Source organism: Temnothorax americanus, unplaced genomic scaffold (assembly GCF_048541705.1).
Source record: "Temnothorax americanus isolate GAGA-0224 unplaced genomic scaffold, ASM4854170v1 Scaffold48, whole genome shotgun sequence".
Taxonomy (NCBI): Eukaryota; Metazoa; Arthropoda; class Insecta; order Hymenoptera; family Formicidae; genus Temnothorax; species Temnothorax americanus.
Genome location: NW_027509635.1, coordinates 773,496 through 800,856, shown reverse-complemented (window position 1 = coordinate 800,856; position 27,361 = coordinate 773,496). Strand labels below are relative to the sequence as shown.

Below are 27,361 nucleotides of genomic sequence, written 5' to 3'. Positions count from 1 at the left end.
GCAAAACTCCGAGATTAATTTTTCCGTCCGTGAAAATACGTCGCTGATAAGCGTGACTGCTGGTACATTAGAATTTATGTGTTTGTGGTAGGACAATATACTGTGCAACGTTACAAGACTTACAAGTAGTCGGCAAACGAACGAGCGGAACGAAATATATAGGAGATTGTAAACCGTCTGCAGTATTAAGAACGCGTTAATTATACCTTAGTGTGCGCGGAACGTTTCTTTCCGCACTTTAGTCACGATAACCGCGTGTTTTCCGATAATCGAAGTAATTAAAAAAGTTCGAAAATTCATGGAAATTTAAATTGTAACTATTTTAAAGCAGCAAAAAAAAATTGGCGAATACCTATTATAATTTAGAAATAATAGATGATTATATTCGATGTACTATATCATGGTTCAGGAGAGATTATTTTAATAATTACAAAAAACGGATATAAATATCACATTGTAATTATAAAAATATTCTCATCTGTAAATTACACTACATAACGTATGCAAATTCAACAACTTCGAAAATGCGAAGAAAAATATACAGAAATTTATCAAATAAAAAAACTTTTTAATGATTAATCTATTCTTCAACCTCTTTGCTCAAAACAATTAAGTAGGAAATATTTTCCACTTCCCAACGAGATGGTTAATGATTTTGTCAGTCATTGCGGAAACGAAGCATGCTCTTTACGAGTGCGACAAAACGTGTATATACGACCCGGGCATCCTGTTTGACGACGCAAACTTTCCTCTGCGTTGTAACTGTATCAACAACAGCGAGATCCACTCCCACGAAAGGATCCCGGAGGATTAGTCCGGGAGGCTTTTAGGAAGAAGACGCGGCTTTTCTGGTCCCCGCTCGTTTCTCATGACACCAAAGAGACAACAAAAGAGGTAACAGGACAAATTGTAACGACCACAAATATCGCGACGGCGCAATCTCTGCGCGTTGTAAAAAAATGAGATATCTTGGTGTGGTTTACGACGCGTTTACAACGTGGCGTCATTATGTTTGCGTGATTCGCGCGTCGACTCGGGGGGAAAACAAGACGGAAGACTGTTGTCTAATAAAGTAATCGAAAATTCTCTCTCGCTCTCTTTTACATTCTCAACCGAAATCCGGTCTATAATTTACTTCAATTTTTTGAGATATAATTCTCCTTACAATTTATACGCCGTGTATTTTAATGTATATATATCTATACATTGTGTGTATTTTAATATATATACACTTGTCCCTCGATTTACGCGCCGCGGAGCATTCATTTCACAAAGTTATTTTTACGCGGTTGATGAAGACATAAATGGAGTTTACTAGTTAAAAAAAAAAAATACGTAGGGAAAAAACTCGTGTATGTTGTAAAAATATTTATTTCACATTTATTTTGTTTTTTTTGCACGAAATGCTGAAAAGTAAATTTGTTATTATTTGCACGGACAAGCTTAAAATGATTTCTTAAAAAAAAGGTCAGAATATATAATGTAATCTAATCAAGTAAAAAGTTTTGGTTCACTGATATGTAATAATTTCAAAATAAATACCATAGAAAAATATATTTTCTGGACGCGTAAAATGAGATTGTGTAAAATAAAAGGCATTGTGTAAATCGAGGAATGTGTGTGTGTGTGTGTGTGTGTGTGTGTGTGTGTGTGTGTGTGTGTGTGTGTGTGTGTGTGTGTGTGTGGGTGTGTGTGTGTGTTTCATCTGTACATGTGTATTTTTCAAGGTATTCGTATTGCATGGCACATAAAACTATAAATAAGATTATATCTTGAGTTTCGACACATAAATTTTGAATCGTCTAAAATAAGCCTATAAGTGTTGTTATATACTATGACGATTTAATGATAATTAAAGAAAAATAAGTCAAAGTAACAATAAATATATATTACAATACAAATGTAATATATCTCGTGCGACAGTTTATGTAACATCACATTGGAAATATTGCCTTTCCGCGGCAGTGAATACAATTTCAATGGCATTTCCCGCATTCAGGGAAGTAACGTTTTTCCAGAAAATTTCATTTACAAGGAGAGCCATTTTGTCACGCAATTACATTCAGCGACTGTGGCGCATAGAAGAACAAGGTTGAAAATTCACGCGATAAGAAACGGTTACCGATACGGAAACGGAAATGTGAGCCCGGCGATAATATGGACGCCGGCGCTTTCGTGGAAACGGAGGCCTTGCCCGTAAAACTATTGTACCTGCCACTTTGTATGAATACGAATGACGTTTTTCTACTAGAAACTACGTACCTCTGTAAAATACCTGTGTATACGAATATAATGATTTTGTTTTAGATTTATACCTCGTATTTTCATTATTTGATAATTAAACGAAAGGATAACAATGCGAACATATATAATGAGAGAAACGCGTAGAAAATAAAAACTTGTTTTGTAACTGCAAACTCCTGAATAATTGTAATAACAAAATCACCAAGTAAATGAGCTTAAATTGTATAATAATAAAACGTCTCATATCTATTATTACTCGTTCTTATAGTTAGTTCCTGAGATGAAATGTTTAGAAAAAGTTGTATATTGAAATTTTTTATAGTGCCTAATTTTTAAACCAGATATACAGCATGTTATTGGCAGTTGTACTATTAAACATGCCGCAGTTAAATTGCTTTATTAAAAATCTTAATAAATCAAGGCACTACTTTTATTTTATATCTGAAAAAATATGTCATTTTCCTAATTTAAAACTTTAAACCTCGTTTTCTCTGAATTTATATAATAATGAAGATAGAATTCTTTACCTCTTACAATAAGATATATGTATACATATATGTATCGACTTTGTCATGTATCCATTTATTACAAAAAGGTCCGCAAAGACATCTGTTACCCACTGTATGATTACTACAGCAGTCAAAATGTCAACGAAGTCCCACCGTCGACGAGACCGCGTCGTTATTTACCTATTCCTATTCCCTCTTCCTCAACATCCTCCGCGATTCCTCTCGGGAAAACTCGCCGAAGGATCGTGAAGCCGTGGAATTTTCACCGGGAATTTGCGTAACTTCCTGTCGACGTGATTCTCTCACCTCGCTTTAGCTCCCTTTGTTTCGGCTTATCTCTCTCTCTCTCTCTCTCTCTCTCTGCATTCCTCTCTCTTTCTATCTCCTCTCGATCTCCTATCTCTCTCTCGCTTCTCTCTCTCTCTCTCTCTCTCTCTCTCTCTCTCTCTCTCTCTCTCTCTTTCTCTCTCTCTGTCTAAAGGTAATACAAAAGGACGGCGATGAAACACCGTCGAGTGGACCATTGACTCCCACAAAGAGACCCAGAAAGAAAAAAGAAAGATCGAGGAAATATGTTTCGCGAAACATTTCCGGAACTATCGAACGCTTCTATCTTCTCTTCCATGAGAATGCTCTAGATCAGCGATCGCGCGGCAATTCCGCGAGGAACAATCGATCTGTTAAAAAACGACGGTTCCGAGATCATAGATCCTCGATTGGATATAAAATACACATAAAGAAAAACTTTTTATTTCTAATTTCTAATTTTACCGTATCTATGAAAGAGTAATTTTAAATCTTCGAGCTTTTAGGGCAAAATCTTCATTTTTATATGTGATCTAGATTTAAATAATCGCCGAATTGATTGTAGTGTTGATCTAAGTTTCAAGGAAGATTACTTTAAAATTTTATTATTTTAGAATCATTCTTCTTGTTTGTTTTTTTTCTTTTGAAAGAAAAATCTGGAAGAACGATTTTGCTGCTTTTTAATAATTAATGTTAAATACGAAAGCATTCAAGTTTCGAATTACATATACATCTTCAAAAATATATAATACGTACAAATTTCAACAAACCGTTTTCTTCATAAATTTTTCAAGTGCATATATTGAATATACTCTGTAAATGGCTGTCGCCGCTTTCGGAATACGCGATACGTCGTTTTTTATTTAACACAAGTTAGCGGGACAATTCCATTTAAAATATGCATTCCAACCGCAGGCTGGACATTTTTCGCTTACCGATTGAATACTATTCGCCGGTCGACCGGAGTTTCATATATTTACAGGAGCGTTTGTTGGCCTCGCGTTCGTGCCGATTTAACACCGCTAAGAGACCACCGTGATCGAATTTAAGCGAGGGTGGCCGTGAAAGGTGAACCGAGTTTCGCTTCTTATGTGCGCGGAATCGTCGTCGGTGTATGTATACGTAGTATACGCCGTACACGCGGCGTGACGTCACGCGTGATTACATTGCAAAAACGTGCAATAAATAATAATATTTTACAGCCGTTAAAAAGGAGACGAGGAAGTAAATATAAGGAGTTGCGCGATGTGTTTTACGCGATTCCCCACTGTCGTTGCTTCGAGAAACCTCGCGCGAGCCACACCGCAGGATTATCTCATTAGAATAGATAACTTATCGCTGAGAAACGACGGTTCCTCGCCGATCCCACATTGTAAATCTCTCAAATTGGATTTATAGCTGGGATTACATTAACCAGAACAACGCAACGCGCGCGCGTACATTGTATATAAGTAATCTGGCGACTAAGTTCTTCCCGCGAAGCAAGCTAATGCTGATCTTGTTGCGCGGGAGTAAAGAAAAATGAATTTTTATTCTTGAATATATTATAAAATAAGTGCTTAAACGTGATTAATAATAAACTATAAAGTATAATGCATATATGTGTACGCCTTTAATTTACGAAAGCTAGATCCTCCGATGTTTTACATAAGTCTAGAAGTCTCTAAGGTTATATTCCTAATCGTACATAGTACTTTTTATACAGAATGTTCCAGGTAAAGTTAATAAAACTTCAGAGTCCTATAAGAAATTGAATTTGGAACAAAAAAGTTCCTGTAAATATAAATCCGGAAACGCTTCATTATAAAAAGTTATAGCTAATAAAATTTTTTTAAATCATATTTCTTGATAATTTAAAAAAATAACTAGTTATTAAATAATTTTCTTTTGAATGCTCAGAATTAAATAAAATTGGTATAATTTAGTTTGTTACTTAATTGTCTATCAGATTTATTTCGTTACTTTTTTCAAATAAATGAAAGGTTTTAAAGGATTATTTTTAAAAATCATCAAATAAACGTAATTTTTCAAAGTTTATTAACTATAACTTTTTGTTTATAGGAAATTTTTTGTTCCAAATTCAATTTCCTATAAGACTCTAAAGTTTTATTGACCTGACCTGGAACATGCTGTATAATGTAATAAATATCGATAATTTAAATGTCATTTCATTTTATGACGGGATAACGTTGTCAAAATTTGATAATGACTTTTATGAAAAGTCGAAATTGCTTTTCATATTATTGTAGGTACACGTTCTATTACTGTAAACATCTGATTCATTTTTTGTTTGAAATACAAATTAATCAATGTAGAACAATTTCTGGCAACGTAAATGCCCATCAGGTTCTTACATTTCTCCAATAACAATTCGAGACAACTTACTTGTTCAACCGTTAGAGAAGCTCGACGGCCGCCATTTTGACTTGTTTTCGAAAAAAGAAAACGGCTCACTGAATTTACGGCAAGCTCGAAACGAGACGGGCCGCGTCGTGACGCGGGAAGATCCCGCGTTCCCTCGGCGAACGATCGTCGCCTCCGAGATACGCGGTGTCCTCTGCTCCTCTTGCATCATTCTCTCGGAAGGGATGCGGCGGACGCGACGCACGCGATACGAAGCGCGCCGAGACACTGAGCCGAAACCGGAATGAGGGAACGAGGCCTGGTCACTCCGGCGGAGGGAACGCTCTTCCAGAGGAGGAAGAGGGAGGGCGAGAGTAGGGAGAGACAAACGCGCGCATGCGCCGGGATTGCGTCGCGGAATTAGATGATTGGGTAGTTCGCGAGATCCGCGAGGAGGATCCTCGCTCCTGTCTCCGTTGCATCCCCAAGGAACGTTCCGGAATTTGCAAAATTCCTCGATTCTCCCCCGGTTTTACTCCGAAGTATCAGCGTAACTTGTGTTTCACGATTTCCGCAAATTCTGACTATAATCGCTGCAGCTTTAATTTTACAGGGATTTTAACAAAATCTCATAATATAATCTAATAAAATTAATCAGGACGTCACTCCGATTTATATATTTTCCGTAAAAAATTAATTGAATCTTTTTCCAAATATTTCGAAAATTTTTCAAGCTTTATTCTTATCAATCTTGACCATCAAAAGTATTAATTTCATTACTTGTGCTATAAAAGTAATGTTGAAATAACGTCAAAATAACACAGAAATATAATATTTGATATATTTATGTCTAAGCATATGTGAAAATATATAAATCAATTTTAATTAGAACTATATATATATATATATATATATATATATATTTTTTTTTTTTTTTCAAAAAGGGCCTTATAAAAAAAATGACTCCATAAATATTTAATAAAAAAGATTTCTGTGATATTTATATTTAACGTATAGTTAAATACTACACAAGGTAAATTAGAATAAAGAATAACACCGAAAAAATTTCAGAAATGACCCAGGGAATCAATACGAGTATTTCGAGATAGGGAATGTATATGTTTGCTGACGTTTGGTTTTTATTCTGTACGGCAAAATAAAGGTATTTATGCCGCCGATATGTTAGTTGAAATGCTGGATTTGTTTGCCAACTCCAGGTAGTTTCCATTATATACTCTTACCCATAGGTAACAAAATAGGAAAATATAGGTGCTCTGTTACCTGGTTCGGCGGAATTTCATTGAACTTGATCGCGGCTATAAAATTACTTTGCCGCCCTACAACATAATAACCATCAGACGTCAGCAAACATATACATTCCCTATCTCAAAATACTCGCGTAGGTTCCCCGACTTATTTCTGAAAATATATTTCGATGTTATTCTGCTTCACCGGGTACATCAAGATGCTCTGTGTCAACAATGAATAAATCACGAGTGTCGACGACGAATGAGAACGGTAAAAGTAACTCTCGTCGCACACAGTCACCTCCCTCGCAATTAAATTCCCGATTGCGTAATCGAGAAGTCGCGGTGATTCGCTCTCATCAGCGAGTTGCGTTCTCGTGAGGAATCTCGCAGCTTCCCTCTTTCGGCGAGACTTTTTCTTCTCCTCCCCCCCCGATTATCTCAGAAAGCCAATTCCGTACCTCAGCGGAGAGACGAAGGAATAAAATGAACTTTCGTATAATTGCATCCGTCGCGTCTCAGAGATCTTCTAATGCGATTTGCAGCTCGTCCAGCCGAGGGAGAGCAATCTTTCGTCATGGTCTCTAGATAAAATTCACGAGAGCACCTTTCCGCGACTCGACGTTCGATGATTCATTAATCCTATATTAATCTTTTTTTGTAATAGCGATTATCAAAAAGAGCCGCAAGAAAGGAAAATATTCTGATATCATTGCAGATTTCTTGTTACAGATATTTAATTTTAATTAAGACAGCAAGATTATTATACATTTTTATATTTTATATATTTTTATACTATATAAGTATTTTTGAAATAACTATAACGCGCGACATCTTTTATACTTTTTTACTTTTGTGATAATTAATGCAAGCAGTGAGATAATGCTATGATCGATGAGGCTAAAATTTGAAACAGTTTCAAAAGACTCAAAGGAGGAGTCCGTTAATTCTCCACGAAACATAAATCGGAGTAATACCGTTCTAACTGCATAAAACAGCGTTTCCTGCGTTCCGCGGTGTGAGCCGGGTCGAGGCTAAGCGAGGTTGGTTTTTTTTTTTTTCGGCACAAAGGCCTCTAAGGTGCGGTAGACGACAAGGGAGGCCATTGTCTCGCGCCCGTTCACCCACTCGCAACACCCGGCGCGGTGGCGCGCGTATATGCACTCGAAAAAGAGCGAGGGGGCGTTATTCCGACTATCGGCGATAATTGTCCCTTATCGAGAAAGAGAACGCGAGGCGTCGGGCATGTGCGCAATTAAAAGTCAACGCGACAACAGGCTAACGCCGACGACGTTCGAGATTCGAGCTCTATTCACTGCCCTCCCTCTTACCCGCGTATTGCACCTTTAGACCAGCACACGCTGGATGCTGATGGGCGCGTTGTTAATAGACCAATGCGAAATTTCTCACTAGTCGCGCGCGCGCACGAGCTTAATTGACGCGCCTATTTCGTGAGGGGAACGTGAGTTCAATCTCAGAACACAAGAAATTTCTGAAAAGTATTTCGAATTCGTTCCAGCTTATGCCCTTGAAAAACTTGTCGGCGGATCTGAGACACTCTGTACACAGACGGGTCGTCGCTATTTTAGCGTTATTAAATTATATAATGACAGAATATTGCAATCATGGATATATTAAATATTAAAGAATGTGAAAGGAGAATTTAAAATTTAGCCCACAAGTGTAAAGTGAATAGACCTTGAAAAATCATTGTTTGGATCCTTAAATGACAGGAAATAATAATTATTTGTCCGAGAAATGGTGGGAACATTATAAAGTGACTTAAATATAGTTTCTTCTTTGGCACGGAGAAACTTTTGAATGCCACACACGAAATACATTAAGAGACCGAACTAAAGTTTTTTTAGTATAAGGGTGTCTTCCGCAGAGGGTGTATCGGATCGATCTCTTCTGTATTTCGTGTGTGTCACTCAGAAGTTCCTCTGTGCCAAAAGAGAAATGGAACAAATCATTTTCAGCGTAGCGAGAATATTTAAAATAATCTAGGGGTAGGTTTTCTGAGTATAAGGATGTCTTCCGCAGTGTGTATCGGATCGATCTCTTATGTATATCGTGTTTGGCACTCAGAAATTTCTTTATGCCAAAGAAGAAATGGCCGGAACAAATCATTTTTAAAAAATCGCTCCAAAAGAACGTTCCAATTTTTTACTATATTTAAGTCATTCTAGCAATGTGTGTGTTCTCATCATTTCTCGGACAAATGATTATTATTTCCTGTCATTTAAAAACCCAAGCAATGATTTTTCAACAAGGTCTATTCACTTTACATTTGGTGGCCAAAATTGACACTTTTTTAACATCTTCTTTTAAACTAATAGCTTGAGTTAAATAACATTTTGTTATTTTTAATTACCATATGTGTGTCGTAATTTATGATTACTTTAACACAAAACAGTATTATTTTAACTCCATTAGTTTAGTTAAATTAACGACACATTGAGTAGGAAGAGCAGAGACGACTTATATATATACGATTGATTAAAAATCACTCAAATTGAGTATAATTTGACACTATATACGAATTTAACAGTGCGAAATCGTGAAATCGCGAAATATGTAGCGTCCCTCGTTTCATAATACGTAATGATACGACCGAAACTATCCCGATTGAGCATATTTCGTTTTCTCATTTTCCTAATTAACTAAACTTGTAATTAACTAGCGGATGACTGTTTCTCGCAGTTTGAAGGACTCCCGCCAGAAAATTCGAAATACTCACACAATGCTGGTTGAAAAGCACTGTGTCAAGGTGTATCCTCCGTAACAACAGCTATTATATACGCGTCGCGACCCATGCACGCGTATGCATCCGTAATGCATATTCTCCGGCATCTGGTTTCATTTACAACGACGTCGCATTGTGATTACACGCCGTACAGGTGTTCCTAACAAGTGACAACACCCGAAGAAACTTGAAGCCCGAAATTACCTGCGTCTGTTCCTTCACGTCGATTCGATCCCGTCGCACAGACGCGTGTAAGCAAGGATCGGAGTAATAAAACATCCTCGAAAATTATATCTCGACAACAGGTGTTCGTTTGGTAAAAGAACTAAGATAAGGTAATATTTTAGACATATATATGTATAAGCAGGACAACACAATATAGCTGCTCAATAGCTAAAATTATTGATATTGTTTTTTAATAACTTCCTTTTATATAATTCAATAACTCCCGACAATAAGTATCGAAATGTAAATATGACTTGTATTTTTGAAAATTTACAGATATCGCTGATTACTTTTATCTTATTTTCATACCTAATTTATTCAACAATTATAATGAATATAAGTTTTCAAGTGGAAAATTATATATACTCTTCGATTCGGTGTATAATTAATTAGCATCGGTTCACTTTACACGACAAATAAATTACAAATTATTGGACCAGCATATATTTAACGGAATAATTTTAAGAAGATTTGTAATTTATTATCGTCATCCGAGTCCGTATACCGTAATCCGAGAGAAATGAAGCAATTATCGTATCATCAATCCACACCGTCGGCAAGGAGTACACGACGACAGATCAAAGCCCGAAGCGATGCACCTTCGACATTATATATATTGCGAGGGAGTTTACTTTACGCCGGAAAAGCAAACGACTTAGACAGTGTTAGACAGCTTATTACTTCGTGTGATAGATAGCTATTGTTTAATATCTCGTCGCCTTCTCTAAAACGTTTCCAAATCCTTCAATCCCTTTTTATTGAGATTTGCAAAATTACTAATATTACATCCTATCATATTATTATTAAAATTCTTCGGAATAAAAAACCCATTAAAAAAAGATATAATAAATTAAAAAAATAAAAACTTAATGAGAGAGAGAGAGAGAGAGAGAGAGAGAAATTGTGACAAGTAAAATGTTGAAAATATAGATGAGACAAGAGAATCAAAAGTACTGTCAACAGCGTTCTATTCTAAATTTTCCTTAATCTATTTTAAATTGATCGACCTGATCCTAAAATGTCACAAATACTCGGTAACTGTATGCGCCAATCAAAAATACCAAACTTTGTACATTTTCTCCAAATCAACTTCTCTCAATTATTCATCTAATTATCTTATTAAAAAGTAGGTGCACTTGACTTATTATTGTACGTTTCCTGTTTCGCAAAAAAATGACAACTATGAATCGACAATGTATACAACGCATTTTACAATCCGCGCACGTCGCATCGCGCGCGACCGAAAATATATTTCCCTAAAAAAATATGTGGTAGGTACCTTTTTCCATGTGTGTTATTGCATTTTACGACGTAACTTTGATACTACCGAAAGGCGGATGCCATCCGCGATGCCGCGAAGAGCGACGAGCGGCGTCGGCGCGGCGATACCGTCGGCGATACCGTCGGCGATAAATAACAGACCCCGAATGCGAGATGATAAAATGGTATCGTCGCTAAACATTTCTAGTCCGTTCGGTTCGTGAGATATCAGCTGCACGCGCGAGCGTTAACGGGCACTGCCACACGGAAAAATTGTAAAAATACCAAGAGAGAGAAAAAATAAATGCAAAAATCTGTAAATCTATTTTGTCAGAGAGAGAGACTACGAACTATATTATATATATATATATTTTTATAAGAATGTTTTATTTTTACCTGAATAAGAAAAAGTAACTAAAACGTTTCCATTATAATGCTGAAAGCACGTGAATCATTCAAGCTTTCTCGCATCCGCAGTTTCCGGGCTCGCGATAGGATAGCTTCGCGGAGTAGTTGGTTTAGTAATCATCAAGCTCGTTACTAATTCAAGTAAATCGCGCAAGAAGAGAGCATCTTCTAGCCGCTTTCCTCTCTAAAATGCATCGTACTGCGGCTGCGAACCACTGCGCCGTTCTTTGCGCCACGGTGCTGACAGACCGGCCCCGGTTCTCGGCTGTCGCGTTGCGACTGTTGCGAGCTTCTGATACGAAACACGTGTGGCGAAACACGCGCCCGTCGCATATTCTCGTACGCCCCTTCGTGCGCTCGCCGTGCTTCTTTTTTTCCGCGACGATAATTCTTATCCCGAGGCCCGGGATGCACTCTCTCTCCCTTTCGCCATACGTTGCCGTTATTAACCCCTTTGCGCGCCATTGCGCTATTGCAATATTAACTCTCTCGCACTTAACATTAGCGAGAATTTCCACGTTAACAAGAATAACGGATTGCCCGATGGAACTTAACGAGGAACGCACGATTTAAGTTTCGATGGATTTAGTCGCGACAACAACTAACGTTAAAATTGGTCAAGGTAAGAATAAAGCTGTGTTAATAATTTACACAGCTTTCCGTTTTGAGAGAAGATCTCTCATTTTTAATATAATTAATGACTCGTAGATCATTGATGCCTCAACCTAGGAAGAATTAAACGCCTCGCTAATCCGGAATGACCTGGATTAACAATTTACGTGTAACTAAAGCAGGCTGATGTTAAGCAGTTAATATTCATAATATTCATATATTCAGAAAATTATTATTTTCTTTCTTATCGACATATCGTAACATTTTAAGTTTCAAGTATTAATTATAAACAAACGGAGAACATGAGCGATGATTTTTCTTCTCAGAATCTTTTTTACGACTCAAAATATGAAAATTTCAAAAGAATCGAAGAGAGTGCCGTTACATTGCACGCATTTACCGTTCATTAGTTTCCATTAATATTGCTCTCAAATTTTCACAAGTTAATAATCCGTTCGTATTTCAACGTGGAAGACGAATAAATTCTCGTAATAGATTTATCGTTATCTTTTAATACCTCCAAAGGTATCCCAGGTTTAAAATATCTCTCTCTGGCGATCTGGCGTGATGTACAGTTCTGCATACGGGGATTGCCGGCGATCCATCAAATTCCGTCATGTAGACTGTCACATTACGCGCCATATTTCTCTCGCTGGAAGACACATCTTCTTTCCTTTTTTAATTCAATTTCCCAAAACAAAGGGATCCTATTCTTCGTTCCGTTTTCGCGCAACGCATTCCTTTCCGTAATGCAATCTCGCAAGTTGCGCAATCTTATAACACACTTGCCCGGCTTTCCACGGAGAACGAAACTTTCCATCCAATTTTTTTCTCGTGCAACGCGCAGTTGTCTCCATTTTGTGTTTACGCCGAAAGAATTTCAATATTAATTCTTAACTAAAATCGATAAAATTGATAGGAGCAACAAAGTCATTAATGGAATTGAAAAAAAAAAGAGATTTAACCTTTGTTGTGCACACGGGGTCGAATAGACCCCAGCGTTTTTTCAAACGCGTTTTTCTAATACGTACAATACGTACAAATATTAAAAATTGAATTTTTTATGCATTTTTTAGTGAAAAAAGTCCATTTTTCGGTTTCTTTAGTTAACATATCATTTATAATTCTTTTATGTTGCAAGATATTAATGAAACCTATTAGACCTAATTTGGAAGCTTTGAACAATAGCCAGCAATTTTGTTTGAGTCAAAATAACGAATTGTACGTCTGTAATAAACAATTAAGTGAGTGGGGTATAATATACCCCATGTGCACAATACGTAATTTTGAAGAGGTGTGCACAACAAAGGTTAATACCGACGAGTAAGGTAATTCGGTTTGTTGAACAATCCAGTGGCGTAAGTGATGACGAATGAAGTGACAAATACGATTGTAAGATGAAACTTCTGCGTCGCGAGCTATATCACACAGACAGGTCGATTATGCGCGAGTGCACAGTGCGACAATAAGCGGAGTATGTAGATAAAGCGTGATACGCAGACGAAACGCAGGAAGAACGTTTCCACTTTCTGACATCCTGCACGGGGTCACATGGCGGAGTTAATAAATCATTCACTGGAGAAGCGAACTTAAACAACCGTGGTGCACGACGACGCAGGATATAGAGAGCGACGGAAGAGGAAGGAGAGGTGGAAGGAAATTTATTGCATCCTACTGTCATCTCTCGCTGCCGCGAGAGCACATAGTGACGTACGCACGCACATTTTCACTTGACAGCAATCTCCAGCTTTGACACCATTTTAATGAAAGTAGCGACGCGTAACGTGTATACAATCGAAGAAATCACTTTTCAAACAGAAAGCATAAGCGCTACGCGCGCGCTATTTATTTTCTTGTACCGTATATTGCAGTCAAAATCATTTTAAATTCATTTACAGTGTACCTACACACACATACACACACATATACCATATCCATTAATACCTTTAAAAATTAAAATTTAAAACAATTTTATAAATTAAAATTTAACCTAAGAAATTTTTTTAAACTGTAGACATTTCAAGTTTTTAATTCCAGAAATCAAAGTTAAAAATTTACAAATAAATTTTAAAAATTACAAATTTTAAAAGTTCTGTAATTTAAAATCTTTATAATATTCGATTTTTTTAAATTTTAGAATATAAAATTATAAAATAAAACTAATAAAATAAAAGTTTTAAATTTTGCGAATTAAAATCTCTTAATTTTGGAAATTTATCAATTTTCAAAAGATAATAAATATTGAGAGACAGATTTAGATCAAATTCCTTTAGTGTAACTTTAAGCAAATAAAATCGTTATTTCTCACAGCGCAGCGAAACTCATTTTTCTCGATTATATAACGGGGGCGACCCGTGCTTTCGAATTTGTATCACAATCAGTCTTTGAGGAATTTGTAATATAATCGTATTAATCCGGCTCATCTTAATTGAGTCGTCAGTCGTCATTCGGTGAAATGCGGTTATACGGAGAACGCGTGTAAAGGATCAATGCGAGTGAAATACTGACTATATAGAGAGACGAACGAAGGGAACAGGATGCAAAATGCAGCAAAAGAGACAGACAAAGATAGAGAGAAGGAGAGGAGAGAGAGGGACGAAAAGAGGCAAGGGAGAATGGAGGGTCAAGGGTCGAAGTTTGCGCAACGCAAACCAGCCTCTCGCGGATAACGCAAACAAGCTGGAAGACAATAGAGCACTATGACAGATCGTCGACGACAAGTCCTTTGTCCGGGATCGCCGTGGACCCTACGGACAACAATGGCGGCCAATCATATGTCGCGCGCGATCGAGAGACGCGATCCATTCACGCACGAGAAAGAGAACGAGTGAGAGAGAAAGAGAGAAAGAGAGTGAGAGAGAGAAGGGGGGAAGGAGGTAGCAATAGCATTTTCTGACAGGTCGACTCGAGGCTTAATTGCCAGAAACAATGGAGATTATTGTGGCCGACCCGTAGGAGACGCAGCAGCTCCTTTACCTCTCCCAAGAGAGTCCCCTTTCAGACCCCTTCACTCTTCCTGTGCCCAATATTGCTTCTCGCAGCCGCCACTTCGCGCTGTAACGCATTAACGGCTGTTAATAGTTACGTATTGGTCTAATTATCTTGCCAAGTGGTTAATCACGTGAGCTGAGAGAGTTTTTGAAGGAGCACGAGATCCTCGAGATATTCTTTTACGCCAAAGAGTGAGGTACGATCATATCGTATAGATATTGCTGGTAACAATTGAACCCGAAGAGTCTTGTAATGTGTTAATCGCTGATATTAAAATAAAATAAAAACAATGTCAGTAATAATGCAATAATCACAATATTTTTATTGTCACCTTATCATGGCGCGCTACGGAGTTCGATCTTTATAGATTAAATTTGAATAGTTTTTCTCTTTAGAAACTTATTATACTTCTTTTATTAGTTATTTCTTCATTCAATATTCTAATAATATTTTTGTTTCTTTTTCCATTTTGATACGTTTACTAGCAGTATATTTGTTCATCTCATTCGAAAGATTTTTTTGCCAAATGTTATAAATTTTTATCTCTCCGTCTCCTTGTTCCTCCATCAATTTTCGATCGGCAACAGCCGGGAGTAATAGTTTATTACATCTATAAACGGATCATGCTCTTTCATTCTGATCCTGAAATCTATCAATCTCCAAGTCACGGTGGCGCAGAGCCGTCAGAAATGGTCTGATTTTGAAGGGTTCATCACCCTTTGGGCGACGATATGCTCGTCTCTCATCAGTATGGCTGCCACTTTCTCGTTTCCTTTTTATCGCGCTCACGCGCGCATTGCTCATCTTCCTCTTTTTACTTTCGGTCTTTCTCGCTTATATCTCGCGATCAGTGATCCCTCTTTTGGATTTTACAAATTATTCCTCTAATCTTGTAATTTCGCGGAGAATTGAAAGTATTCGAAAGGTATTAACTCACCATGGAACTTGTTATTTTAACTTCTATATGTAGCAAAATTTCTTCTATCAAATTGTGTGTGTTTGCGCATATTAATTTTTAATTCAATTTTAATTTAATTCAATATTAATTCAATTTTAATTTTAAATAACATAATTCGTATTAATTTAATCTACATCATCTTTTTAATATCATTTATAAGTTTTTTTATATCACACGTGCGTGAAAAGTGGCTCTTTCCGTGCGCGCCATCTATGCGCGAAATAACAAATTGCATACACGAGAAATGTCATTATTGCACGGCTCATTGCCAACCCTCTTCTTATTTTGCCAACTCATTCTGTGTCTTTTCCACTAGAATCCTCTTATTTCTCGCATGTTCTTAACGACATCTCGCGGCAAACTACGTGAAACACTATACGTTTCCGTGCGCCGCGAGATGTCGTTAAGATTCTTCAACTTCAACTACGCGAATTACTACAGCGACACTCAGACATAACCATAACCTCAGAAACGCTAGAAACCGAGACCGACTCAATGTAAAATTTCTCGTGTACCCGAAATCGTCGAGGAGTCGCGTAGCGGGTGTGTATGTGTGTGCACGTGTGTCGCGCGGATTCGCACGCCAGGACGATCGATAAGCCGTCCGTCATCGGGATCGCGTCTTCCGGGAACGAAACGCGAATCGTCGGGAAGCCCGGGACGTGCCGGCACCGTTCCCTCGAGCTACGAGCCGGCGAAAACCTAACCTGCAAATGTAACTGCGAAACGGAGCTCCGCCTCCCCCCCGCGCCCCCCTCCCTGCCTGCCCCCAACTTTTCCACTCGGGAGGGCTTCGCCCCTCCGAACCCCTCTGCCCGGGGGGACTTCGCCCCCCCGGACCCCCCGTATGTCATTTTTCCCAATGAGGGGGGGTTTCGCCCCCCCTCATTGGGAGAGATAACCCCCCGCAAGTCTTTCTTTAAGGGCTCGGGGGGGGCTTCGCTCCCCCTCGCCCCTGCAAGTCCTTTTTTAAACTTTAGACGCACTTGTGATATAAAATAGTGTGTGTAACACGTGCGGGTTGAGAATTGGACACGCGTGCGGAGTGTACGCACTCGCCTTCGGCTCGTGCGTCACTCCCCACCCGTGTCCAATTTTCAACCCGCACTTGTTACACAAATAACTATCATCTGTGTGTAGCGCTTGGTGATATTAACAGGATAAATGCAACAGGATAAATAGGGTACAGAAATGGTTATTGCAAAAGGCATGATGGAATTTTTACGCAGGATGGTACGTGGTGCTCCATATGTCGAAGATAATGAAATACCAGAATCGTGATGTCGCAAAGAAATGTTAGATTATCAACGTTGTTACTTCAATTTTCCACACCGGTTTTCGAAACCGATCGCGCTTGGAGGAATTTCGCGCGCTCGTGCCTCGTTTTCTACCGAATTTAATAAGGCACGTAACGACTGCCATCTCCTCATGTATTTCTCACTTCTCGCCGAAGCTCTAACGACGACCCCATTGTCCGCGGGAAATCGACTCTCAGTCTCGCTATATACTTTTACTGTAATCCACACGAAGTATCCCATTCCCATTTCGCATTTAACTCCACATTTCGAGCATATCGGAAATTATTTCTCGCAAGCTTTAATGCGAAGAAGAACTTCGTGGAGCTAAGTGAAAACAACAACAAAAAATTCAATAGACTGAAAAATTTATCGTTGTAAAAATTCTTTGGAAATAAGTTGCTTCAAGGAAAAACTTTCATGCCTTATCGGAAAATATTAATTACAAATGCTAAATTTTATAGAGTTACATAAACAGGCCCCGATTAGGACGTGTTAGTCTCGTTCTATCAGAAGTTTGATATGGAAATTGGCCCGACATATCACAAGGACCTGACCGGATATTCTTAAGACATGCCTTACTAAGGCCAACCCGATTAGGTCCTTATTATTACTCAATCGGGCTAATTATAACACGGTTGAAAGTAAAGTTTAATCAAGTATTCTGATCAGGTCTTTATGAGGACCCTGTATACATGCCTTATCGGAAAATTAATTACAAATGCCGAATTTTATAGGGTTACATAAACAGGCCCCGATTAGGACATGTTAGTCTTGTTCTATCAGAAGTTTGATAGGGTTATATAATTAGGTCCTGATCGTGATAGTGTACATGTGCTTAATCGAATAAAAGTTGTACCTATAATGTATATAAAAGTTTTGTGAAGCTAATACATCTAGGATCTAAGTAGCCTAATGATATATCTGTGTAAATTTTTGTATACTGTTTCCAGCTCGTGTTGCGCGCCGATTAATAATTAATTATTAAAAATGCACAATTTTGAATATCCTTGAAAACGCTCTTCTGATGCTATCTGCCAGACATAATGTTAAACTTCACACAGTTAACTGTACTGCCAGAGTGCGTACACATTATTCAAAGGATTTTGCAGTTTTGACAGTTAAGGTTACAATTACGGTGGTTTATTACAATTACGGTGGTTTTTATTTACAATTACGGTTTACTTATATATTCATTAACATGGATTTATTTGATAGAAGATTGGCAAGAAAACGTGCAGCAACACGTTTAAGAGTGCAAAAATATCGCGTACTTGGAAAAAGAAATCGGAACGAAAATTCTTCTGTAGAAAATAGCATAAGTAATAGTCTATCAGTGCGGTCTGAAATAGATAATGAAGAACAAAACTATTTTAACATTCAGTCATCAATTAATGTACAAAACAGTCTTTATTTGGAAAACGAAACACATAATTCAGATGATAATGCTACTAGCGAAGACAATAATAATGCTTTGGATATATCAGAAGATGAACCTGCAGATATTGCTTCTCTCTCTTCGATTTCATCAGACTCATCAATGAATAATGAAGTAATACTGAATAACACTATAAATGATCTTCGAGAATGGGCATTTCAATTTCCACCACTTGCCCATTCTCGCTTGGATGGTTTATTAAATATATTACGACCCATCATACCTCAATTGCCCAAAAGTTCAAAAACATTTTTACAGACTACATGTGAGAGTTATAAGATTGAGAAACTTGATGGACATGATGATGGCCTATTTGTGTATTTCGGTTTAACTTCACATCTTATAAAGTGTCTTAATCCTGATTTACATTTAAATAGTATACAGTTAATTATAAATGTAGATGGTTTACCACTATTTAAGTCTAGTTCAACGAGCTTTTGGCCAATTTTATGCAAAATTTTTCACCAACCTGACATTTATAAACTATTCCCAGTGGCAATATATTGTGGGCTTCACAAACCAGGAAATGTCGAAAAATATTTTGAAAAGTTTATTGAGGAAATAAACCTGCTTCAAACTGAAGGATTAAATGTAAATGTTCTTTCAAGTTTCTATTAAAGCTTTTATTTGTGATAGGCCAGCTCGTTCGTTTGTCAAATGTATAAAAAATCATAATGGATTTTGGGCATGTGAACGTTGTTTTGTACGTGGCGAACGATATAAAAATCGAACCATTTACCCAGATGGTAATTATGAATTAAGAACGGATCGTTCCTTCAGAGAGCAAACAAATGACGAACATCATAGAGGAATATCTCCTTTAATTAATATTGAACCCCCAATAGACATGATTAACAGCTTTCCACTTGATGCAATGCATCTCCTCTATTTAGGAGTAATGAAAAAACTGTTGGAGTGCTGGCTCGAGGGTACGGAAGATAAAAAATATATTAAAAAATTATCATACGGTTCAAAAGCACGATTATCATTTTTAATGACAAAAATTCAGCGATGCATCCCTGAAGAGTTCCAAAGAACAACTCGATCCCTTTCTGATTTTAAGAAATTTAAAGCTACCGAATTTCAGTTTCTCCTATTATATATTGGGCCAATTATTTTTAAAAAAAATTTTACCAAAAAATATTTATAAGCATTTTATGCTTTTTCACACAGCTATTCGAATTTTGTCGGGAAAAGACACAGCGTTAAAATAGTATACGCATGCACGAAACTTGTTAAAAAAATTTGTACATCTTATACCAAACTTTTATGGAAATGAATTTTTAATCGGCAACGTTCATAATCTGCTGCACATTGCTGATGATGTATCATTCATGCAATGTCCTCTCTCAGATATTACATCATTTCCGTTCGAAAATGCATTAGGAAAAATGAAAAAATTATTGCGTAATGGTAATAAGCCATTATCACAAATATGTCGTCGTTATAATGAAATATCTTGTGTTCATGAAGCACAACCAAAGATATCGCCTCCAATTGTAATTCTAAAAAAATTAAACTGTGAACATTTAGGAAAAATAAATATAAAAAAATTACGATATAAAAATGTGCTAATAACAACAAGATCACCTAATAATACAGTTTTACTCTCTAATGGTGAAATAATACAAATTAATAATATCTATCTTCCTGAGAACCGATCTCAGTTAAAATACATAGAAATTTGTGGTGATATTTTAAAGAAAAAAAAATCTATGTATAATTATCCATGTGATTCGGAAGATTTGCTAGCCTGGACTGTAACTAAGAGAAACAGTAAAACTGTTACATGTAAAGTGAATGAGATTAAAAAAAAAATGCTAACTATAAATCTCAGTGAATTTGAAAAAGAAAAAATATATGTATTAGGACTACTGCATATGTAACAAAGTATAATGATATAATTATAATATAATGATGAAGAGAAGTTGGCGCAGTTGGCGCCTACGGGCGTTTGTTTTATCTACGTAGCAACTATTATTTGCGAGAAAATTCACGTTATCTTCTTGTGTCGTTATCTTCTCGTATTCTTTGGTTTTCAGGGTAAGTGTTGGTTAAAATTTAAAATTACTTATATTACTTATGTATTCTCTAATAAAAATTCACGAGTTACATAAAAATATTTTTTAATCATTGTAGATGAGTAACGAATATAAATATAGGCTTGTTGAATTTGAAAAAACAAAAAATAATGTTAAAAGTGTAGATATAGTGCCAAATGAATGGATAATATAGGATGACGAAAAAAGTGACTTAATGTGCTATTTTATGCCACCGCCTTATAGCAAAGAAAAATTAATAAAATTACGAAATCTTATAAAAACTTGTCAGCGACCAGATTACTCATGGCCAAAGTACGTCGTACAATCACGTGGAAAAACAAGTAAGTTACGTTCTCAGAAATATTACTTTAAAAATATTATACATATGTGTGTGTGTGTGTATGTGTGTACACATGTATATATACTTACAATTTTTTGAGGTATTTTTTCATTTAAAATAAGTCGTTTTATTTTCGACCCAACTGGCCAATTGAAAATAAATTGCACAACGTTTCGACCGAATTCCGGTCCTTATCAAGTGCTTTAGGTTACACCGATCCGCATAACAAATTTACATGCATCGTTGACGTGGTGTCCTGACAACGTCAAGATAAACGCAAAACTAAACAAAAGACAAAATAATACATTTAACAATAAAAAACTATGCTTCGTGCGCTCTTACCTGGTCATGTTGTCAACAACTTTTTCTATGCTAACAACGATTATTTCAATACATATGACCAAAAAATACAAAGAAAACTTATTAATAAATTTAACTCAGTCATAGCTGCGCAAAACCCAGTCATTAATTCGTTAATGAACTTTGATCACAACAAATGGATTATTAATATTAGCAGCAAACAAATCCCAGACAGAGTACTGAGGTTTCTTAGTCTTGGCGATAGATTCGCTCTACCAGTTGACAGCAATGACAGGAGAGATCGCATAAATTCGGTGGTCGACGTAATTAAAAATTTCGAATTCAATGTTTACCAGATTTCTGATGATATTGTTGACGAAGCGCGCAACCGTATTTCGAATTCGTTGTTTAAGTTCTTGCGGACTAATAAACATATAAAGTGTATAGAGAGGTTTATTTTGCAAGAATTTAGATTCTGTAAAAGGTTCCTCCGCAACAACGATGATGTCTTTGTTACAAAGGCAGACAAGGGCCAAGTTACCGTGATCATGGAAAAAAGTACGTATGTTAATAAGATGACTGACTTACTTAGTGACAGTTCCACGTACAAAAAATTGAAAAACAATCCTATAAGAAAAATAACATAAAAAATCAACGAATTGGCAAAGTCTTGGTTTAACATGGGCATCATCAATGAGCAAGTTTTTAGACAATTGAATTGCACTAATGGGAATCTCCCGCGCAGTTACGGGCTCCCGAAGATTCATAAAATTGGCTCACCATTACGTATAATTGTTTCCACTTTAGGCAGTCCGCTCTATAATATCGCCAGTCGTTTGCAAAATATTTTAGAAAAATCTGTTCCTAAACCTGAATCATATGTTAAGGACGGTTGGTCCTTTGTAGAATTGATTAGAGGAATAACAGTGGGAGACGGTGACGTTTTAATTTCGTTAGACGTCACTTCTCTTTTCACTAACGTACCTAAAGATCTGGTTTTAAAAGCGATTGAAGAGAGATGGAATTACATCACTACAAAAACTGATCTCAGCCTTCCACAATTCTTGAGTGCCGTAGACTTGATCCTTAGTTCTACTAGTTTTATGTTCAACGGCCAATTTTATGAACAGATCTTCGGAAGCCCGATGGGGTCTCCCCTCTCTCCCATCTTAGCTGACATGGTCATGGAGGATTTAGAGAAACATTGTATACAGCGGCTCAGTTTCAGGATATCATTTTTTAAACGATATGTAGATGATATTTTCGCGGTTGTTCCCAGGTCGGGTATTGGTGAATTATTAGACAGTTTCAACAATTACCACGATAGATTAAAATTCACTTATGAAATGGAAAGCAATGGTAAATTGAGTTTCCTTGATACCACGGTCATCCGCGAGGGAGGCGCATTGCTCACGAATTGGTTCCGTAAACCAACTTTCTCGGGCCGGTATATAAATTATTTTTCAAATCATCCTATGAAATATAAAATTAACATCGTAAGGAATTTGGTTGATCGGGCGATTCTTTTGTCCGACGCGCGGTTTCACAAGTCTAACATTAGTGAAATAAAAAAGATCCTTATTAATAATTGTTACCCGAAGAAAATTGTTGATAAATATGTCAATGTCCGACTTGGTGAATTGCGAAATCGTAACAACAATGATCCTCTCAGCAACGAGGTGGCCCAAGATCCTCGAAGGTGCATTACTGTACCTTACATAAAGGGTCTTAGCGAGAACGTTAGCCGTACAATGCGAGACATGAACTTTAGAGTTCTTCACACCATCCCGAAGAGATTAGACTGTGTCATTAGAAAGGGCAAGGACGGGTTGCCGAATCTCAGCCAGACAGAGTTAGTTTATAAGATTGATTGTGCAAATTGTGATGCAGTATATATTGGCCAGACAAAAAGGCATTTGGAAACGCGTATCAAAGAACATCGATGTGATATCAGAAAAAATGTAGACAATCATTCGGTTGTGAACAAACACCGTCTTGCACACAATCATGATTTTAAGTGGCAACATCCAAAAATTTTATACAAAGAAAAACATTTCAAAAAAAGAGAAATATCGGAAATGTTTTTCATTAAAAAACATGATTGCACAATCAATTTACAAAACGATACTGAGAGCCTGCCATCTATTTATAACCGTGTCATTGGTATTACTTAGTCGGCCCTGTATATTCGGTTCTGCTCGTTTTTCCCACCAGAGCACCTTTTGCTATCCGCGGATTTCGTTTGACAATTTCATTTCGCTTTGACTGTCTTACTGTTCGGACGTTGTGCCTCGATATGGCTTGTGACGTTTTGATCTCACCGTTTGTTTTGGAGCGCATAAGAATTGTAAGTTTTTAACTGATTTTTACAGTGTTAATTAATTTATTGTTTTTGACCAGCGCGATATTATGACGATTTTGTATAGTTTTTTATTGTTAAATGTATTATTTTGTCTTTTGTTTAGTTTTGCGTTTATCTTGACGTTGTCAGGACACCACGTCAACGATGCATGTAAATTTGTTATGCGGATCGGTGTAACCTAAAGCACTTGATAAGGACCGGAATTCGGTCGAAACGTTGTGCAATTTGTTTTCAATTGGCCAGTTGGGTCGAAAATAAAACGACTTATTTTGTATTATTCGCTGGCGACGGAAATTGTTTTGTTTATTTTTTCATTTAATTTCAATTTTTCATCAAATTGCTTCATGCTTACATGACAATTCAATTAAAATAATACTCAAATAAAATAATAAATTAAATAATATTCTAAAAACGCTATTTAACACTCTAGGAACATATACTGAGGCGGAAGAAAAATTAAAAAAATTAAACGTTCAACAATACGCGTTTACAACAGACAGTGAGTTGGATGCTGCGACAAAATCAAAACATGATTTAGAAGAGTTAAAAATGAGAGAAACTCAAAATAAAAAAGATTATCCACGCAAGAAATTTTTAACTCTGCGCAGATTAATTTAAAAAAAAATATTCATGATGAATCTTTTCGTAAGTAATAATAACAACAATTTTTTGTTTTTTTTTTTGCTTTTTGGTTTTTTTGTTTTTAAATTTTTTGGTCTTTTGGGTTTTTTATTATTTTTGTTAATATTGGTATATTTAATTCTGAAAATATTTATTTTATAGAAAAAAATAAAAAAATCAAGTATTGAAGGAAAACTACCAGTATCTTGTTCTTCATCAGATGATTTAGAGATACCCTGTAGTATTCCTCAAAAATCAAATAAAAACCAATATTCAGCAAAAAAATTACCACCACCTTCTAAAAAACATAAATTAAAAGAAAAAAATTGCAAGCATTAAGGTAAATATAACCAATTGTGAAATGTGGTTGATAATTTTTGTGTACTTATATTTTGGAAATATACTTTTTTATGACCTTTTAAAAACTTATGCCGAAACAGATATGCAGAGACATTCAGAGACATGCAGTACTTTTTAAAAATCAAATAAAAAATATCATTACTCAACAAAAAAATCACCGTCACTTTCTTACAAAAAGTAATTACGAGTATGAAGGTAAATATAATTTACTAATAATAAATAATAAACAAACAAACAAACAAACAAACAAATAGAAAATAATTAACAAATAAATAATAAATAAATAAATAATATAATTAATAATTAATAATATAAATAATAAAAAAATTTTAATAATTTATATTTGAGAAATGTTTTTTCCAGAACTTTCAGAAACTTTTGCCGAAAGAACGGAAGAACAATTGAAAGAATTAAAAAAACAATTAACTCTTCTTAAAAAATCAATTTTAAAACTTACAGTGGATGTGGAAAATATTTTATCAATATTAAAAAATCAAGTGAAAGTTCAATCAGGAATTTCATCAGAAGACGAAGAAAATGATGATGATTTAATTAAATTGCCATGTGATAGCATAGAGCAATTTGAAAAATTTAATAAAAAATTAAAATCAAATAAAAAATACCAAAAAAAAATTGTAAGTATATATACATATATATGTATACATATATGATATACTAGATATATAGTATAATTTATATATTGTATAGATTACATCTATGCACACAATTCACATACACTATATTGTATGATTTTCGTGGCGATCGTGGCAAACCACCGAGAGTATCTTGCCATGAGAACCCCTTCTATATTTGCCGATCGGAACCGCGTTAAACTGTAGGTCTCATTTTTCAGATCTATCTTATAAAACGTTCCATCGATGAACGTCGTGCATTAGCCCGTAATATTGGCACTATTATGCGACAATACATGTGCCAAAATGTTGCGCAAAATTTCACTGCCGTCAAACAAGTCCCTGGAAAAAGTATATTTAAAGGGACAGACTTTTATAAATGCATAGAAGGTGTTTATTAAAATTACAATTTTTTTAAATGTGAAAATTAAAAATTGTTTCATATTATAATTAAATATTTTGTTTTATCATTATATTCTAGCTGCTGTATCAACAAGATTTAAAAAGGATGATAATCCGTTAACTGAAAGGCAATTTAAGCAAGCGATTCAGGCAGTATTAAATAATGTAAAAGACTGGAACGGAAAACGGACGAAACGTCGGGAGAACGCCAAAGATGCTACTGCTACACCCGAGCGTAACACTGCTACACCCGAGCGTAACACTGCTACGCCCGAGCATAACACTGCTATGCCCGAGCGTAACAGTGCTGAAGAAGATTCTACAGATTATACTGATGAATGATTATTTATTTTAAATATTTAAATTCAATATTAATAACAGTGTTGGGTAGTATCTAGATACATATGTATCTAGATACTACCCAACACTGTTATTAATATTGAATTTAAATATTTAAAATAAATAATACTACCCAACACTCAGATATGTTTTCACGTATTTTTTGTTTTTAAAGTTTAACAATTATAAAATAAATATAATTAATGTTTAATACAATTTTAAATGTTAATACAATGTTAATGTTTAATTCAATTTTAATGTTTAATAAAAAATAACGTTTAATAATAATGTTTAATAATAATGTTTAATAATAAATAATGGTTAATGTTAAAAATTTTAAATTACATCACAATATATGGAAGGGTAAAAACCACAGTGGTGTAAGTCAATTTTTTAAAAATATTTTCTCGTGTACATATAGATGCAATTTATATATTGTACAGATAGCATCTATATGCACACGAGGAAATATTTTTAAAAATTTGACTTACACCACTGTGGGTTTTTACCCCTCCATATATATTATATTCATTATATCAGATCCTTTTTAGATTACACTATTCATGACCTTATATATTTCCCTTATGAGGACCTAATATAATTTTACAAGTGCCTGATTGTGATAACTTATAAGGACCTTATAGGAAAACTACGTTACACGATTACTTATAGCAGATAGGTACCGATAAGGCAATATATAGTATCAGTTCCAGACAACTAAATCAGGCAAATATTATATATGGTCCTTATTTGGACCCTAGTTTAATTTCCAGTCGGTTATTTCTATAGATTAATCGAGGTTTTCGAACGAGATTAACGAGAAGCGTCGACCGATGTGGTCGTGGTTCCGATTGCTGGAATTCAAGTTATTGGGTCTCGCGACTATGATTACGGCTGTTTCGGCTACACCGGCGCAATCTATTTTCCGGCCGCCGATGATGATTATCCCAGCCATCGCGATGCGATTGTGGGAAATTAGGCTTCCAAATCTTTCTGGACAGAGATTTCGAATCTCGAAGTTCGAAGTAAAAAGATAAGTAGTTAAGAAAATAAATAAAAGATGAAAAATATAAAAGTACATTAAAAAATAAAATGACATTTATAAAACGAATAATATACTTGTTTATCGAAATTGATGTTAACCGTAATTAATTATTAATACGCAAACCTTTGGCAAATGTGCGATGTGAATTTACGACATATAATTAGTAAACTTTTTGGTAGTTAAACTCCAAATTCGCTTAAAGCATATAAAGCATATCCTAAAGCTGTTAAATCTTTCCGAAACGCCGAGACTTTTATCCCGAGGCGAGAGCGGGCGAAAGCCGAGAACTTTGTGTCCCGGTGAGTACTCATCGTAAAACGCGATTGTCCGTCGCGA

The 27,361-nt window shown here is 35.9% G+C and overlaps 2 protein-coding genes and 1 long non-coding RNA gene across 5 annotated transcripts in view; 2 read left to right on the top strand and 1 right to left on the bottom strand.

The window, feature by feature from the left end:
- The window catches only part of Mmp2 (Matrix metalloproteinase 2), a 234,661-nt gene that overhangs the window by 107,859 nt on the left and 99,441 nt on the right, over positions 1-27,361 (bottom strand). The gene's annotated exons all lie outside the window — the stretch shown is intronic.
- Positions 20,495-24,271, top strand: LOC143903565 (uncharacterized). Its single transcript, XR_013258751.1, has 3 exons — positions 20,495-20,625; positions 20,722-20,965; positions 24,057-24,271. It is a non-coding gene; the product is annotated as an uncharacterized LOC143903565 (long non-coding RNA).
- LOC143903553 (uncharacterized) lies at positions 24,401-26,023 on the top strand. The gene is made up of 4 exons (XM_077417238.1): positions 24,401-24,802; positions 24,971-25,242; positions 25,461-25,629; positions 25,721-26,023. Exons 1-4 carry the CDS (start codon positions 24,676-24,678, stop codon positions 25,981-25,983), a joined length of 831 nt encoding a protein of 276 aa, XP_077273364.1. The 5' UTR covers positions 24,401-24,675; the 3' UTR covers positions 25,984-26,023.